Here is an 18,726-nt window from a genome sequence, read left to right as displayed (position 1 = left end):
TTTTATGTGTGTATGTGTGGGTGCACATGTGCTGTGGCACACATGTAGAGCTCAGAGGACTGCTTGCAGAAGTTAGAGATCCAACTCAGGTTGTCAGGCTCGACACGAGCACCTCGATTTGTGGAACCGTCTCTTCTTACTGTCTGGTATTTTATGGGTAGATCCGGTACTATAACCAAATCCATAGACACTGACTGAGGAAAAGCACAAACCGTGAAACAGTATGTTGGTCTTATGTCTCCCCAGCATCTACTGCCGAGGCTGCTCTAAGCCTCTGTGTTGCGCATGCGCGCTCCTGGACCGCAGCCACAGCCATCTCCAGTGCGAAATTAGTGACGAGATCCAGCAGCGGCATGAGGAGCTGGGCACCATGACCCAGGCTCTGGAGGAGCAGGGCAGAACCTTCGACGCTGCCCATGCACAGATGCGCTCAGCCATAGGCCAGCTGGACAACGCACGCGCAGACACTGAGAAGCAGATCCGCGCACGTGTGCGCCAGGTGGTAGAACACGTGCAGGCTCAGGAGCGCGAGCTGCTCGAGGCGGTGAATGTGCGCTACCAGCGCGACTACCAGGAAATAGCTGGCCAGCTGAGCCACCTAGACGCTGTGCTGCAGCGCATCCGCACGAGTGGGGAGCTGGTCAAGAGGATGAAGCTCTACGCCTCCGACCAGGAGGTGCTGGATATGCACTGCTTTCTGCGCAAGGCCCTCTGCCGCTTGCGCCAGGAGGAGCCCCAGAACCAGAAAGTCCAGCTGCGCACAAGCGGCTTCGAGGAGTTCAAGTTGTGCCTGCAGGACCTCATCTCCTGCATCACCCAGAGGACAGGTAAGGGTAGAGGCCATGCTCAGAGGCAGCTGGTTTGTCATTTAAAGGCCCCAAGCTTCGCTGCTGCCCCCCAGGGGAAGGCAAAGCAGCAAAGATGGTCTTTCTTTGATTGATGAAAGACAAGTATCAGATCTGAGGATCCAGGGGACAGTGTAAGAGGATATGCTGATCTGGTGGGGCAGACACCCGGAGGAGGCACTTTGCAAACTTATACGACTATGGAAGAGATGTGACTTTGTGAGCCTTGGGAAATAGGTGGAAACTGGGTAGCTGAGAACCTAACGTGGTACCACTGCTGCCCACTCTAGACGTCAGCCTCCTCTGCCCAGGAGAAGAAAAATAACTGGTCTGCAAGCTTAGGAGAGGAGGAAGCTCAGAATACCTAGCCGTAAGGTGTTTGGTCAGACACTGAAAGGAGGAATTCCCCTAGAACAAAGCAGCCGTCTGCCAGCCTCTACGTCCTGTCACTGGGCTTTAGTGATGCTCAGAAGTGGCGGGCCAGTTCCTGACCTCAAGTATTGTCCATCTGGGAGAGGATTCTGGGCCACGATCGCATAGCTAAAGACTTGCTCAGCTCTGAATCAAAATCCAGGAGCTGTGTCCTGAATGAGCGGGTGGCATCAAGTGTCTTTCCAGACAAAGACCATGAGTGCGCATTTGCACCTTCAGGGTTTTCGTTTAAATCTTTAAGCTGGGACTTTAGCTCTGAGCAGCTGTTGAGAGATACCCCCTTTTGGCTCCAGTCAGGTTCCAAGGGTAGGAGGGTTGGACCACATAAGCCATGGGCTTATAAAGATACGGGCCTAGAATGGAGATGGACTCCCCTCCCCTGCATCTGGGTGGTGAGTGGTTCCCTGAAGACGCAAAGATACATGCACTTGGGGTTTAGAGCCAAAGGTATCACCCAATGCTACTGCCCCCCCTTCTATTTAGATTCATGCCTACATGAACCATCAACTCCAGCCCCTCTGTGGGGGTGTGGGGGTGTACTCAATACTGTTCCAGAATAGAGTGCCCTCTATGTTTTGCTTTGTTTTTCCCCCAGATGCAGCTGTAGCTACGAGAGCCAGCCCGGAGGCAGCCAGCACTCCTGCAGACTCCATTGACCTTGAGCAGGTGAGAGGGGTTTGATGTGTCAGGGGACGTGGAAGGGCACAGCACACAAATGCTTGGGGGTCCTGATGTCCCATGACTGGAGGGACAGCGCCTGAGAGAGGACAGCAAGTGGCTGGGCCGGAGCTCTCAGGTCAAGGAAGGGTTGGCTGTCTGGCGCAAGGGTCCTAAGTGCCCGACTAGCTCTTGATATGCCATGAGCCAGTTCAAGAAGGTCAGACCCAGGGGTGGGCAGACAGTGAATGTGACACAGGACATATCTGAAGCTCACATCGACTGTCTGATCTGTTTTCTGGGGCTGACGTAGACGGACCTCCACTCCCACATACATGGTTCTTGGACTGAAGGCTAGGAGTCAGAGCTCAATCCCACAGATTCCAGGGCCATCATATACCTAAAAAACCAGTTCCTTGGAGTTGGAAAACACCCTGAGATAATCTCATGTTGGCGTTCCCTCTGCTGCATCCTTGACTCCGTGGCCTTTGGGAACAGGAAGTTCATTCGTTCTTGAGGTGGTACCTCCTGTTCTGATTGCTCTGATTGAGCACTTCTCAGGGTAGGGACGCACGTGTACCCTTTCAACACCCATAGGCATGGGTCCCCTGCAGCTGGTTACATTCTCTCAGTTCCTTCCTGTGCCTGGCATCTTTCCCAGCTTGGTCACTCTGTAGTGTGTGGCTGCATGTCAAGATGTGGGCCCAGGACCAGGCAGATCTTCTGATGACCAGCAAGGGTATTAAACCTTTCTAGCTTTGCCTTGTGGTAAGCCAAGGAAGAGAGATTGCTGTGGGTTACAGCAATGGGGGAAAGGCTTATTGAGGGAGGCAGGGCTTTAGAGAATTTTAGAGCTACGGGAGAGCATAGCATCTAAAACCTCTTGCAAAGATGGACCCAAACAGACTCATCTGTGAGCTAGTTTGGCACAAGAGCGATCTTTTTCATAGAACTTTGTCATTATCATTGTGGTCGTCACCTGGGGGCTGAGGCTAGGACTCAGGTAAAAAGTCAGTAGCAATGTGTGGGAGCAAAGGTCATGGGGAGGCTGAAATATGGCTGCATGACCAGTGCTGTCAGAAGAGGCAGCTTGGGCCGACCCCCCCCACACACACACCTTACTATCCTCTGCTTCTTCAATGCTGCTGAGTGTGTGTTGAGGGAACAGAAGCAGAGACATTCAGCCTTGTCTACAGGGAGCTCCTGACCTAAGCAGAACCAGAGCCTTTTGTATGCCAGCAAGTGCAGAGCCATAAAGGCAAAGATAAGATGGCTAAACTTCCTGCTCCTGTTCTGAAGACCTGGGCTTGGAACATGGTAGGTTGGTGTTTTACCACTGGGCTTCCTGCCCAGCCCCATGCACAGTTTGCAGTTGAATATACATCTACCTTCAGTACTTTTGAGGTAGGACCTACGAGTAGAATTGGGAAGCCATGTGGTAATTCTTTCATTAAAAAAGATTTATTCACTTTTATTTAATGTAAAGGAATGTTTTGCTTGCATGTGTTACCATATATGTGCAGTACCTGCAGAGGCCAGAAGATGCCCTAAACCTGGAGTTACAGATGGTTATGAGCTGCCCTGTAGGTTCTGGGAACTGAATCTGGCTCCATTGTAAGAGCAGTCAATGTTCTTAACCACTGAGCCATCTCTCCAGCTCCTTTTCATTATTTGAGGAGATAGAGACGCAAAGCCCTGAACACTAAGTCTGACATGGAATAGTACTCAAACTGTATTGTATTCATCAGCCACCCCATCACCCTCACTTATGGGTCTCTGTAAGTACTAGATACTCTTTTCTAGGCACATTAATGGCGTTTGGCACATTTCATCCACATTGCCATATGAAGGAAGTATTATTATTCCATTTTTATGGAGGGAGACTGAAACCCAGTGAGTTTTAAGTAATTCCAGCTTGTGTATCAGGGGTAAGGCAAGTTCTTAGGAGGCTGGGAGTTCCTAACTGCTGCAACTCTATCACTGCTGAGGGAAGTGTTGTTTTCAACAGCAGGCAACTTGTCTCTAGAGGCATACAAGCTAGGCTAGTTGTCAAGCATGTTCTGAGGAACTAAGCACTGTGGTCCCTGAGGTTTCTTTCTGCCCTGTCAGGATACACACAGATTGAAGTAGTACCTAGGTACCAGCAACCCAAGGTCAGAAGGAGGTGACATCATAAAGGATTTGGGAAGAATTACTTGTCCCAGTGAGCTCTTCGATTGGGACCAAGAAGCTTACACCTGAGGCAGGTTGTAGGCCTAGGGTCACTGGTCATTTATAATTTTTCTTGTTTTCTGATTTTATAGCCCAAAGAAGTGCAAAGGGCACAGGCTCAGGCCCTTGAGCTGTCTAAGACCCAGCCTGTGGCTATTGTAAAGTCGGTGCCTGGAGCACACCCTGTACCAGTATATGCCTTCTCTGTGAAAGGCCCCACTTACAGAGAGGTAAGCCTCCCACTTGGTCCTGTCTCAATCTTAAAGGCTTAGACTCCAGCCAACAGTGAGGTGTCGTCGGATAAGAATATGGGCCTTTCTAAGGTCTTCGTTTGCTCCATATTCTCCATTGCTCTGGGATGCTCCACTAAGAAGCTTAAACTAAGCTTGAGGCACTCTTAGCCCAGCTGGGATACTGAGACAGCAAAGCTATGAGACCAACTGAGACTGTTGCTCAGTGGCCATGACCAGTGTGCTTGGTAACCTGAGAGAGCCTCTGTTTGCAGATGCATGCTCAGCATGGACAAAAGAACAGAAGCAAAAACATACCATAGCATGTTGTCTTAGCCCAGCAACACCAGAGGCACCCGAGTCACCCCTGTACCTCCCCCACTCCTCAGGAGGCCTCTCAGACAGTCAGCCCCATGAAGAGGAAATGCTGCCACAGAAATTGCTCCAGGAAGATCATCAAGATGGAGTCCACAGAGGAGAATGGGGACAGGTTGGTGACAAGCTCTCCTGAGCAACCCAGGCCCAACACTTCCAAGGCCATTTCACCTCTCCATCTGGATGGGACTTCCAGCCCCGAGAGCATCATTCCTGAAAAAGAGACTCTCCTGCCCAGCAACAATAATGTTACCAGTGACACCGGGGAGACAGGTAGGAGGCTTAGGCAGAGGAACCCTCTGTAAGATTGTCATCTTGCCCTCAGACATCTGGAACACCCCAGGCCCCAGCTTCACATTCTAATCCCACCTGGGCACTCAAAGTCACCAGTTGCCCCAGTTACTCTGAGCAGTCATTGAGTATGGCACCAGTAGCTTACCTTGCACTTTGCTATGGTTCCAGTGTGAGACACCCGAGGGACCTTAGCTCAGCCTCCTTCCCTTCAAAACTGCCAGTACCAAGCACTGTGCTCTGCGGACATAAGCATTCCATCTCCTCCTAACGCACCCAGGGCAGGGCGTCCATCATACTCAGCCCACTGGCTTACTGGGATTCTCCTAGATGTCTCACCCTGGCCAGTGGACATCCCAGGAAGGATTTAATGCTGCCGCCCCCTCCCTGTTTCAGAGGAGCGGATCGTGGTGATCAGCAGCTCAGAGGACTCAGATGTTGAGAATCTGGTGAGTAACTCGGGGTTCAGTCTAGGACTTCTGCCTCCCTTTGTTCAAGGTCCCAAAGGCTACAGCCACAGCAGGTGACTCTCAGGCTCACCTGGCACCTGGGAAATTTCCCAGCAAGGCAATAAAGCCTATGTCATACCAGGACAGACTGCAGGAACTAGATGCATGCTTATGGCATCCTGGCTTTCTCTCTGCACCCGGCAAGAACACCTCTGCAGTGCTGGCTGGGCTGCTTGCTCCAGGCCTTAGCTATCCTCTGTAATATCCTAAGCCCCTCTCTAGAGCTTCCTTGTGTATTTTCTCTCTGCTAAGTACTCCATGAGGAAAGCTGGACAAAAGTTCATTCCCTGACTAATCAATGAGCTGGGCATTGTGGTGAATCACACATTTAATCCCAGTGCTTGGGAGGCAAAGGCAGATCTGGATCTCTGAGTTCAAGGCCAGCCTGGTGTATAGAGTGAGTTCCAGGAAACCCAGGGCTGTGTAGAGAGATTCTGACTGAAAAGCAACATCAAGGTCAGCCAGCGAAGGTGAGTGATAGGTAGAGTATGCCCATGGGTGACAGTGATGGACAGGGGATGTCTTATTTACTTGTGTATTGCTGGGGAGAGTCATCAATACAAAGGCATCTTAGAGTCGGAAGAGCTTATTTGGCTTTGTCATTTCAGTCGGTTATTCCATGATCATCATGACAGAGAGCTTGCCAGCAGGCAATAGGCATGGTGCTGGAGCCAGAGCCGAGAACTCACATCTAATCCACAAACATAGGTTACAGAGAGAGCTGCTAAGTAGGAATGACATAGACTTTTGAAACCTCAAAGTCCACTCCCAGTAACCCACCTACTTTAACAAGGACACACCTCCTAATCCTTCCTAAATAGTTCCACCAGCTGGGGTTCAAGGATTCAGAAGCTTATGGGGAACACTCTCACTCAAACCACCACAGAAGCCCTATGCAAGATTTTACTTCATGTTAAAAAAAAAAAAAAAAACTTTTTTGAAGGCATCTTATGAAACCAGTGACTCATCTGTATCTGGAGGCATGTCATCAGAGACAAGACTGTTATGTGTTCAGGGAAAGCAAAGCATGAGGAGAGTAAGAGGTCCCTATGGTCCCCAAGCTCACAGTCTGAGATTCTGTATTGGAGAGTTTACAGACCTCTCATTACTAGCACACACCTCCCTGCTGAGCACCTGAAGAACCTCCTACCTACATTGGACCTCCCACCCAGTAGGACCTGCAGTACACCAGTGCCTCTGCTGCCCACTGAGTTGGTTTTCCCATCATCCTACTGAGCAAGCCCTGACTCTAAGTCTTCCAGTCAGCCTAACGCTGGCCAGAAGTTGCTGCTATCCTCTCTTAGATCTGTATTTTCTCACACAAAGCAAGGAGAGCCACCTGCCTTCATCACACCCACCAGGGGTATTGTGCCCAACACAGGCCACCACTCCTGCCACTGTAGGGCTTCCCAGGCATCCTGCTGATGCCCACACACAGAGGGGTATCAGCACACTCTGCTGGATGCACAGAACCTTCCTGTCCCCTGGACACTCCCTCCGGGACTCCAGCGGCTTTACAAATTGCCTTTTCTCCCTTGCTCCTCCATGGCTTCTCAGCCCAATGCTTCGTCCATGGGTGGTGCTCAGGAAGCAGGACCCCAACCCCAGAGATTCTAACAAAGCCCTCACAGAGAATCCCCAAGTTCAAGGCCCTCCTTGAAGTCTTTGAAATTTCATTACTACCACCCTCTCCAACCAAGAGGCTGCATCTCTACAAGTCCAGGCCTGTGCCCTCTATCAGACGGGTCTGTGAGAGACTGAGTTCTTCCCTCCCCCATGGCTACTCTGCAGTCTTATAGCCAGATATCTCTGTCCACCAATGCAAAGATTCTGTCCATCCCAAAGCCTGGCAGGTATGACTGCTCAATAAATACTTTTGAAAGAGGGCATCAGATCCCATTACAGATGGCTGTGAGCCACCATGTGGTTGCTGGGAACTGAACCCAGGACCTCTGGAAGGTCAGTCAGTGCTCTTAACCACTGAGCCATCTCTCCAGCCCTCAATAAATACTTTAAGGTAATCTCCATTGTGAACCCTTTTTCCTGTGGCCACCAGAGACTGTGTAGGATCTTCCCTGCAGGGCCATTTGTCTTCTCACTGCATGCAAGCTCTACTCGGGGGAAGACCGTGGCTCTCTTCCCTCCACTCTGTGATCATCCAACGTGGAAAGCAGGGCAAGGCCTATACTATTGTCCATCACTGGTGGCTTTGACATCTTTGTCCGTCTCAGACATCTGCTCACCTTCTCTCACATGGAGGAAAGATAGGACCTTCTGCCTAACCCCCTAGATTTCTTCCTTCCCTTCATGTCTTGATTTCTTCCTGGTTGATTTCAACACTCACCATCTAACATCTGCGCCTTGACAACTCGAGGATCTTCAGCCTGTCAGTCACTTCAGCAGGCAGCCAACCGTATGGCCACGCCACATGCCTCAACACCATCTCTAAACGGCCTGCTCTGACCCAGACCACAGCCTCATGCTCCTTGAGCCCATAAATCCACCATCACCTCCTACCAGCTCTTTCCTTTTCTATTATTATCTTAATGGAGATCTGGCAGAAACCACCACAGGAAGATTCGGGGCTTCTTCAGGGAGTCTGTTCCCTGTTGACTCTCTGCTGCCCCCTGTAGACATGTTAGAGAAAAGCCACGCAGGAAGGTGTGACTATACCCTCCTGTTCTTGTTTGGCTCCTCAGGGGACACTTCTTTGAGCTTCATCCTGATCCTCCCTCTAACCTGTTGACTGTACCTTCTGCTCCTGGGAGGAAACAGAAGCCCCTTTGGCAGTGTGGGAATGGTGAGCATCTGCTACCTAATTACAGATCTGCCTGCTGTTGGCACTTGGTTTCTTCTGTCATTTCTGCCTGGTTGGAGGGGAAGTCTGCCTGACTTGAAGACCTGAGTCCTGGCCCAGCCCCTGCCCATGAGAAGCCTTACTCTATCTCCTGCTCATCCCCTTGTGTCTTCTGATTCATCTACTTCCTTTTTGCCATCACTGCCCAGTCCCTGCCTCCCCCTTGGCCTAAGTTTCTCACCCCACTTTCTGCATCTCCACACCATGCCTACACCGTCGGCACCAGGGAAGCTCTAGGCCTCTCAGCACTGTGGTCCTAAATAGTTCATAGCATTCTTGACCAGGTCGGCCTTTCTCAGAAGTCCATTTCTCTTTGCATTTCTGGGTGCTCCATTCCAGGTCTTCTTGCTCTTGTAAAGGTTGACATTCTGGCTTTGGTTCTGGGCCCTCATTCCCCTATACTGTGTACAGTCTCTGGGTAAGGGTAACCCACTCCGACTAGTTGTTGTCTAGAAGGAGCTGATGTTCGTACTTGCTCCTGCCTGCTAGACCAGAATGCCAGGGCCTTCCAGAAGCTTTGCCTAAGCCCCATGTGCACTGTGCACATTTTCTCTGTCTCTCCCCTTGGATTATCACTCAGCCCTCTGGCATGTGCTGAGGCAGGGCATCCCTCGTAACTGTTTCTCACCTGTAGCCAACCTCCGATTCTTGCCTTTCCGTTGCCTATGTTCTTCTGTTTCCTGGACATTTTTTTTCTATCTCATCATCATCTTTGAGAATGTGCAAGCTACTGGCCCTGGATGGAATTGGAAACCTAGGAAGAAACAGTGGAGAAAAATATTCCAGCAGTTTCCCCAGACATTGTGCATGGTTGAGCTCAGAAGATGCCACAAGCAATGTAGCAGGTGGGGAGAGGACACTGAGAGCCTAACCCACCATCAGTGGGTTATCAGGATCACCAAGGGAGGAGGGAAATACACATTTCAGGTTAGGAAGAGGTGATCATTGCTCACTGTGCAGAGCAAGCGAGTGGGGGGCGGGGCGGAAGAATCCATTGCTTTAGTGTATATATGTAAAAACTAATCATTGGAGAAGTCCCAAATTTAGAAATAAACTAAACCTTTCATGCCTTTTCCTCCTGTCTTCCAGAACCCTTCCCAGCCCCTGAGATATGGTAGCACACCTCCCCACAAATCTCCACTTTGCAGTTTGGAGGGACAGACAGTGGTCCAGGCTACCCATCTCTATGTCCTCTCTGTAGGGTCTTTGTTTTGTTTAGAATGAGGGGTTTTTCTACAGTATTGGCCTGCTGAAGTGCCACCTTTTCCAAATGAGACAGTAGGGGTAAGCCCCAGCATGGCCTGCATCTATGTTGGCTACAAGACTTCCCTGTCCCGAGGGAGAAACTGCCCAAGGAGGAGTGTTTTGGGAGAACTCACTCTTACTAGATGAGGCAGCAGGGTCTCAGATTTCGAGAGAAGGCAAGTCCTAGTCTCTTGTAGAGACCATGGGAGGAAAGCTATGCTTAAGCCTTGGAAAGATGGGTGGGCCTTGCACCTAGCCAGAGTCTTGCAGCAGAAGAGCTAGGTATTCTCACCCATTTTTATGACCCATGACCAGAGGTCTTGACAGTCTCAGGATCAAGCAGGAACAGGGGCAGCTTTTGGCAGACCAGCAAAGATGGCTGGCAGAAGAAGGGAGACCCATGCACAGCAGCTGGCACAGAGATGCCACCATGGTTCTGATAAGCGTGTGTATTAGGTGCTTGGCAGAGAAGGTGGGAACTGTGTGCCCAGGAGCAGAGCTGCCTGCAGAAGGCCTGGAGCAGCAGGTAGAAGGGTCATAGCAGCCAGTTACATGGCCTCCTTGTGCTGATATCTGTGCCTCGTCTCCAAGGCCTTCAAGACGCAAGAGCAGTGTCCGCAAACCCCAGAGACACTAAACTTAGCCCGGCCGTAGCTGAAGCGTAGGCTTGAGCAAGTTCTTCAGGATCAGAATTCTTGCTGAGCATCAGTGGAAGGTTCTAGATGACTCCTCAAGCTAAATATCGGCTTTCCAAAAGGAGATGACCTTGTCTGTTGAGCTTATCATCAAATATGGAATGAATGCCTGCAGACCACAGGGTCTCAGACCTGACTGTGCACTCAGGACTTTAAGCAACAGCACATTGCCGGATCCCACCCCCACAGATTCTAATTGAACTGTCCCTTGGACAGCTGGGACTTGCTATGCTACAGAGGCCTAGCCAATGTCAAAACACCACTGAACGGGGGGGGGGGGGGGGGGAAGGGGTGTAGTTGCATATCTGTGTGAGAAGAATGTTTTTTTTGTTTTTTTTTGTTTTTTTTTTTTTTTTTTTTTTTTGAACAAGAAAGGTTGGCTTTCCACTCCATTGGAGAACAGGGAAGGGAAGAGAGCTTAATGGCTCATGGTCACTCAAGTCCCCTGTTCTGTTCCTTGGTCTCTCACCATCTCACTCCACAGGGCTTTGTGGGTGTTGTTGTTGTTGTTTTAATTCTTTGGCCTTCTCTTTGCTGGTCTCACTTCTGCCTGTGTGAAAACGCTCTTTTCTCAGCCCTATTCTCTTCTGCCTCCGTTTAAAGCATTTCTTGACTTTTTTCAGTCTCCCTGCCTCCTTTTCTTCTCTCCTTCCCTCTTCCTCCTCCTACTCCACACCCAGCTCTCCTGATATTTAAAATAAGATGGAGGAGTGAGGACTTCCAGTGTGACCAGAGACTCCCTTGCTGAGCTAGGAGAGAAAGATGCTGGTCCAGATGCTCTGTGCCCTTCCTATAGACTCTTGTCTTTAGAAATGTCTTGCTTAAATGGTCGATTCCTGCCAAGCTGGCTTGAGATCTAAGGGAAGAGACTAAGGAGTTTACAGCTGCCTAGCTTGGGTACATGGTGTTCCAGTGAGACCAGACTCTGCCATAGTGCATGGCAGTTCCTGGGGGCAGAGCCGGGGGGGTGTCCAGGCTAAAAGACAGACCCTGCCTTTCCTTTAGCCACAGCTCAGAGGAAGGAAAGGGGGGCATCCTGTTAGTGAGACACCCACAGGTTCCCCCAGAGAAGGCAGATCTAGAAATGAGGTTTCCTACCATAAGCGATGTGTGAAGATGAAGGCAGTTCCCCAGCTGGCCCAGAGACACTGTTCCTATCTCTTCCTCCTGGGCTATATCCACAAGTGGAGGATATCTCCAGAAGTGGAGCTCGTAGGACATTCATCCGCTGTGCTGATGAGTAACTTCTGTGTTAGTTATCCTCAGAGGCTCTACCCTGTCTGTAGCCCCAGCTCCTTGGGAGTATCTGAGCTAGAGAACACCCTTCCCATCCATGAGGGCTTTCAAATGCTGTTCCAGCCAGGACAACTTGGATGCTGGAGAGCAGGGCCTTAAACCTGGGGTGGGTCCCGGCACCCCAAGCTTCCCTGTGCAGCTGAGGTATGAATAACTCAAGGATCTGGGGGTCTGAGCTACTACCTTTAGGGAAATCCCCCAGGCAGGGGGTCTGTGCCCACCTTGATATGGACTTCAAGGGGTCCAGCCACCCTTGCCTTCCCTGTAATGCAAGATATCGTGGGTCAGGCTGGCTTTGAGGACAAGAAAAGACAGTCTCCTTCCCCTTCCAAAGAATCACCTGTGGTTGCTGATGAGGCTCCTTCCTCTCACCTCCATTTGTGCTGTTTGCTTCTTCTGAGTCTGCTCTAGAGAGGAAATGAGTCACAGATATCTCAGGCCTTGCCCACCAGAGTCACTGGCCCCTTCTCTGAGCCTCTGCAAGCACAACGTATCCTGCCCTGTCTCACACTTCCATGTACTTGTGTCAACACAGTCTATAGATTCAATTGTCTCACATACACACCTGGACACACTCCTGTTCACCAGCAAGGTCTTACCCTTTCATACCTCTCTCCCTAAGCCGTGTGTACTGGCTTATGTTGTGGGACCCTTACATGGGGCACATCCAGTTCACACCTGCCTACACATGTGTGCAACCCTTACATGGGGCACATCCAGTTCACACCTGCCTACACATGTGTGCAACCCTTACATGGGGCACATCCAATTCACACCTGCCTACATGTGTGTGCGTCCCCACTAATCCACCCTCTCCTGTGCACAGAGAGGCACTGACTGTGCCGGTGGGTAACGTCCCCACAGCTCCCTGTGTGCACACTTGCCCCAGAGGGCAAACTTGCCTAGCCTTGGACCTTCAAGGCCTCTGAACTCCTGACCTGTTGGCCTCTTTGTGTTGCAGTCCTCCCACGAGCTGGATGACAGTGGCACTGAGTCCAGCGACATCCATCTGGAGGGCCCCAATTCCCTCAGGGCCTTGGATGAGAGCTTCACCGAAACCCACTTGGAAGACAGGACCCTGGTTTTCTTTGACCTCAAGATTGACAACGAAAGTGGGTTCCCCCAAACCTACCCTGCCTCTTTTTAGCTTAATGTCTGAGTCCCCAGGGAAAATGCAAGTAGAGCCACCTCTAAGGTTCCAGCCAGCCATGACAGCTAGATGGACAGACCTGGGATGCCAAGTGTTGCCATATCTGCTGGAGTGTAACCACGGCATGGAGGGAGGCATGTACCTCCAGTGTATATAGTGTATTGTTGACAAGTAATCCACTGCTGACATTTGGGTATGACCACAATTTCCCAGAATACGGCCCAGTACACCAGCAGATACATGGGAGGCCTACATAACCCAAGTCACAGAGAGTTGTGACTCCTTTTCCCGGAAGCCCTTAGTTGGATTCCTCTCTGTCATCTGTGCCCTGGCCCCTCAGCTCTGGCCCTTTACTCTGATCAACAGTTACGGGCCGGGTATTGGGGCTAGGCCAGCTAGCCAGGATCATCAGGTATTCCTTAGCACAGAAAAACCATCTTTGGACTTCAGGAGGAGGCTCTGGGCCATGCCCTTAAGGAATGCAGCCCAGGGCTCTGATCCAGCAGGGACTGATGGGGTTGGAGGTGGGAACAGAAAGGCCAATAAGAAACACTATGGGGGTCTCTGTTGGAGGTGGAGGCTGAGAAAATACAAAGTGGGGCAGAATTCTGAGGGTTGGACAAGCTCCAGGGCAGGAGGGATAGGAAAAGCCAACCGCAGGACAGACAGACAGGTGAGCTTCCCCCTCCCATCAGAGCCAGGCAAGATCTATGGAGATATTTGGTACCGGCCAGCAGGCTTCAAGGTAGGATTTCTAGACAGTGGGTCAGCAGCCCGATCGATACCTTGCACCCACCCCAGTGCCTCCTGAACCCCGAAACCTCACCCTGCCCTTCTTTCCTGCCTAGCCCAGAAAATTAGCCAGCTGGCAGCTGTGAACCGAGAAAGCAAGTTCCGAGTGCTCATCCAGCCCGAGACCTTCAGTGTCTACTCTAAGGCCGTCTCCCTGGAGTCCGGGCTGCAGCATTTCCTCGGCTTCCTCACCTCCATGCACCATCCCATCTTGGCGTGTCCTAGGCTATGGGGGCCCGAGCTCCCCATCTTCTTCCAGGCCCTGAATGATATTAACAAGCTGAAGGAGTTCCAGGCGACCGTCTCGGGTTTCTTGGCTGTGCTGCCCCTCATCCGGGAACGCATACCTGGCGCCAGCAGCTTCAGACTTAGGAACCTAGCCAAGATCTACCTGGCGAGAAACATGAGTGAACGGAGTGCCCTGGCCGCTGTGCTGGCCATGAGAGACCTGTGCAGCCTCCTTGAGGTCTCTCCAGGACTGCCGCTGGTCCAGCATATCTACACCTTCAGTAGCTTAGAGTGCTTTGCTTCCCTGCAACCCCTAGTTCAGGCAAGTGTCCTGCCGCAGCCCGAGGCCCGCCTCTTGGCCCTCCGCAACGTGAACTTTCTAGAATTGCTAAAGGCATACCGCAGCAACGGGCAAGAGGGCTTGAAGAAGTATGTCTGCTATCTAAACCTGCAGACCACCCCGTCATCAGCTTCTGCCCAGGTTGCCCAGTTCCTGCAGGCTCTGAGCACCTACATGGAAGGAGTTTTGGAAGGTCATACCCTTGCCGGGGCAGAAGGCAGTGTTGCTGCTTTCTCTGACACAGCTGAAAATACAGGACGCCTGGCCTAGCTGCTCAGCACAGAGGGAGGGGCCCCAGCCTTCACTGCATTCCCAGGTCCTGGTCATTTAGTTCCGAACAGGTGTCCTTTCTTTAGGACCAAACCCCCTTCCTCTGCAATTTCTGCAGCGGACACCAAAGGCCACCCCAGTCCTAGACCTCCTTTTTAGAAGCCAGAACCAGGAAAGCTTAGATAAAGAAGGCATGGCCTCTGGGGTCCCAAGGACCCCAGTCGCCACCTACCAGTACCATAGGTGGCCTTGCAGCTTTCTGTGGATGCTCAATTCATGTCCCAAGTGACCTGCTGATAGCCCACAAATAATTTTACGTGGCACCCACTGCTGTACCAGCAGCCCCACGAGCACTCAAAGTGCCTTTCGAACCAAACTGCCCTCATAAATTTGGGTTTTCTCAGCCCCAACTGACCAGAGGCCAACTGTATTCCCTTTTAGTTTTCTAAAAGTACTTCTGTTCCAAAGGGGCTTTGCAGGAGCCGAGAACTAGGAGCTGTCTATCCATTTATACCTGTTTCCACAGGCTGGCCCTTCAGACTTTGTTCAAGCCACCCAACTCTTCCCTGTGCTCAGCCCTTCCAAGGGACGTCCTTTAGAGCACTGGCATCTCAAGCTTGGGATGGTGGACCTGTGGGCTTTACCAAAGGTCTCTCTGGAACCTGTTGTGTTAAGTTCTCCAGGTGGCTCTGTATGCTCAATTCTGAGCACCATTGTTGCCTCAGACCACACATTCCCCCACAGGGCAGCAGAGAAAACCCCGGCCGTGCACATGGAGTATGATTAGGAAAGGCCAGAAGCCCAGTGTTCTGTGAGTTGGGCTGGCTGACCTGCGGTAGTATCTCAGTCCCCAGCAAGCTCTACCATCCTGGACTTTCAGAGTCAGACAGCAGGTTACCAGAGCAGCAGATAAGAAGTATCCTTATTCTCGGACCCCAGCTCTCCTTTGGAGCCTTTGGTCCCTGTCTTATGGCCATCTTGGAGGTCAGTTGTTCCCTGTGGTTGGCTGAACTGCTGTTGCTCTTCATCCCCCCTCACCCTGACCTACTCTCTGCTTGTTCCTAGGGTGTTTTCCAGATAGCCCAGAGTATCAGTCTTGACAACTCGGTGGCCTCTGCTTCCATATGGGTGATGCCTGCGTGCCCATACCTCTGACTCATCCTACGGGTGTTCTAAGTCAGTGTCTCAGCCTTCCCAATGCTATGACCCTTTAATACAGTTCCTCGTGTTGTGGGACCCCCTGACCATAAAATTATTTGGTGGCTACTTCATAACTAATTTTTCTACTGTTAATGAACTGTAACGTAAACATCTGGCATGGAGAATATCTGATATGTGACCCTTATGAAAGGGTCATTTGACTCCCACTGTGGGTCACAACCAACAGGTTGGGAGCCGCTGTTCTAAGGCGTGCTGTAGAAGCTCGTTCCTACCGCCTTAAGGCTGAACTCCGGAAACCATCCATCAGAGCTCAGGTTCTGGGTGGGGATAAGGATGGGAGGGAAAGGAGGGCCGTGTCTCATACCTTGCCCTCGGCCTACCCCTGAACTAAACAGGACCGACTGAGTCTTAGCCTCACCAGACTGCTTGTCTCAGCTGATGATAGATTAATGGCAGCTTTTAGTAAACTGGTGAATCCAGAAACCCTAACATTCCAATCACAGACTCTACTCACCCCCCTTCCCCAGAGGAGCCTTCGAGCTGCCTCTTTTCCTGGGGACAAAAGGCTCTTCCAGGCATGGGTGAGCAGGTGAATTGCCCAACTCAGCTTTGGGAAAAGTCTTTCAGAGTCTGGCAGAGCTGAGGAAATGAATCCTCTACTTCACGTAGGGAAACCCAGGTGGACTATTCCTCAGGATGGTTTCCAAAGGTGAGAGGCACCAACTTCAAGGCTCGAACCAGAGGCCAGGACCTGCAGGAACCTGGCTGCTGGGCCCTCCCCTTTCCCGATTTCAAGTTTCTAGAGCTGGCAATAAAATCCGATAAACTGAACTCAGGGAGCAGCATAGGGAATTGGCAATGTGTGGTTCATCCATTGTCTTTGATACCCTGGGTGGGGCTTGGCTTAGAACTTTTAAAGCTGGGTGGGTGAACTGCCAGGCTCCTTCAACAACACCACCACTGTACCCCACTTTCTGTCCCAGATGCCTAAGCCCCACTGCTTTAGTTACTCAGCTGGGCCCTTTGACCAAAACATATCAAAGTTTAGATACGCTGTGTGTGCCCCCATTTTAATTTTTGTCAAGATTTACCCAGAGATACACCCACCAAAACCTTACTGGTCTGGAAGTTGGGATTCAGGTTTTTGGTCGGTTGTGGCCCTGATCTGGTACACCTAACTGCCTTGTTCTCAGCAGCTCCTCTGTAAAATGAGATAACGTATATTATATTTTTACTTTGTGAGATCTTTGCTGGAATTAATGAGAGCAGTGTTTGTGACTTAAGGTCTTATTTTACGGACAAATAAGATGAGAGTTACCACTTTTTAAGGAAACAAACACCAAGCCTTAGCAACGTAACAAGACACACTGTGTTGGGAGAGAGGCATCTAGAGCTATGGGAGGGAGGCAAGGAGAGTCAGACCCCACCACATCATAGCAGCTCTGTGTTCCTGACACACCAAATGGGAGAAGGACCTGAAATAAAGGTCAGGCTTCCTGGGGCTGCTTGGCTTATTTCTGCCCCAAGCCCATTTTTGGGAGCAAAAGCTAGCTCATGCCCTTGTGAATGTCCCTTGAAGGTCTGCTTTAGCCTAGACCCAACCATGCTACTGCAACCTGCCCAATACCCAAATGCTACCCAGGCGCCTGCTATTCTGCCCCCTGGACCCTACTCCATTTCACCTTCAAAGTCTAACCTTGGTCCTGCCCTTCTCAGCGGATCCCCTAGGTCGTCTGAGACTCCCTGCCAGCACCCTAGGTTTGTCTGGCTCTCCTGCATTCCGGGTTCCTGCCTCTTTTTTTCCCCCTTTTTTGCCCTTAGCACAACTAGTTAGTGTGGACTCCCTGGTTGTGGTAAGCTAGCCATTAAGTCAGGACTCTGAACCATCCCAGGTGGAAGAGGAGCCAAGCTCACATTTCCCCCAGCTTCTGTCAGCAGAGGGCGCCACAGCCCACATGTCTGACCAGAGGTTTGGCGGACCATTGTGCAGGGCTCCGCAGGGATTGGAGGCCCAGGCATAATATATCCCAGCCCTTTGTAACATGTAGGATATTCTTCTGGCACTACGAGAGAGGGCTAGCTGATCCATGGCGAACAAATTTCATTTATTTGAACACCTATCAAGAACAATTTTACCGATCTCGCTGATTTGTGAGGTACAGTTGCTCAGAATGCCACTCACTTGGAATTCTTCAAAGGTCTGCTTCTCATCGTTATTAACTATAAGCCCACCAGGGACACGGGCACAGCAAACCTGTAAATGTGAAGGCGCTTGGGAAATGTTGGGTAAGAGATAAAATCAGGGCAAGGACCACAGGAGAGCGAAAGCTGAGCCAGGTTGGTGTCCAGATTAGAATTGGGGGTGTAGTGCATTGGTCCAGCTGAGGGTAAATGGTAGTAAGGTATGGGGTTAGACTGGACTCAAGGTGGCGTCTGGAGTGAAGGTTAAAGGTCGGGAATCCAGAGAAAATCCGAGCCGCTCCCTCTTTAGCCTCCAGGTGTAGCTTTAGCAATGAAGGATCCCCTAAAACTTCCGAGGAACTCCTGCTCATGTGGCACCCTAATGCTTTATCCCTCTCTAGGACCATCTTTTAGAAGCATCTAGAAAGCTGCAGCTCACTGAACCCCATTGGGGCCAAGCCCACCAGTCACGGGAAAGACCGAACCATGTGCAGCTCTCTCTAGGGGCAAGAGCCCAGGACAGAAGGTGCAATCTCAGTGCTGGCTAACAGACTGGGAGGGAGACTGCATGCTGTGACTTAGCCACCAGAGCAAGTGGATTCAATGCCTTCGTCTCCATCTTAGCAGTGAACACAGGTACCAGCAAGGCCAGTGTCTTGCTCAAGGTCAGCTCTCTTGCCTATACAAGCAGAAATAGAACTGATCCCACAGGGAGCCCGTGCCCAGGCCACTGCACCATGTATCTGACCTTGAGTTTGGGGGGTGGGGGGTTCCTGTCTCCTTCCAGTGGCATCCTGATTGCCCAGTCTCAGGTGATGAGAAATGGAGGCCCTCAAAGCTCCTGTCTCCCTCAACCTGGTCTCATCGCTCCAGCTTATTATCCTAATTTTTTTTTTTTTTTAATTTTAGGGCAGCTTAGCTTCTCTCAACCTCTTTTGGTTCTATTACTGCTACCCTCTAA

General features: G+C 51.0%; 1 protein-coding gene across 2 annotated transcripts in view; it reads left to right on the top strand.

The window, feature by feature from the left end:
• The window catches only part of PML (PML nuclear body scaffold), a 31,435-nt gene extending 13,152 nt beyond the window's left edge, over window positions 1-18,283 (top strand). The window contains exons 3-10 of one of the 2 annotated variants that reach the window (XR_013975370.1): window positions 247-827; window positions 1,873-1,943; window positions 4,238-4,375; window positions 4,765-5,023; window positions 5,438-5,490; window positions 12,605-12,755; window positions 13,642-15,599; window positions 18,167-18,283. Coding sequence is in view for 1 of the 2 variants with exons in the window: in XM_080930345.1 (XP_080786471.1) it covers window positions 247-827; window positions 1,873-1,943; window positions 4,238-4,375; window positions 4,765-5,023; window positions 5,438-5,490; window positions 12,605-12,755; window positions 13,642-14,423 (2,035 nt within the window). In the remaining variant the exon portion in view is untranslated. Of the gene's footprint in view, window positions 1-246; window positions 828-1,872; window positions 1,944-4,237; window positions 4,376-4,764; window positions 5,024-5,437; window positions 5,491-12,604; window positions 12,756-13,641; window positions 16,727-18,166 lie in introns of those variants that run through there. The other variant, XM_080930345.1, reaches the window with a different exon arrangement.
• Window positions 18,284-18,726: the final 443 nt, after the last annotated feature.

This window comes from Micromys minutus (genome assembly GCF_963924665.1).
Source record: "Micromys minutus genome assembly, chromosome: 16".
Lineage (NCBI taxonomy): Eukaryota > Metazoa > Chordata > Mammalia > Rodentia > Muridae > Micromys > Micromys minutus.
The sequence above is the reverse complement of the archived record's forward strand: the minus strand, read 5'-3'. Positions and strand labels throughout refer to the sequence as shown.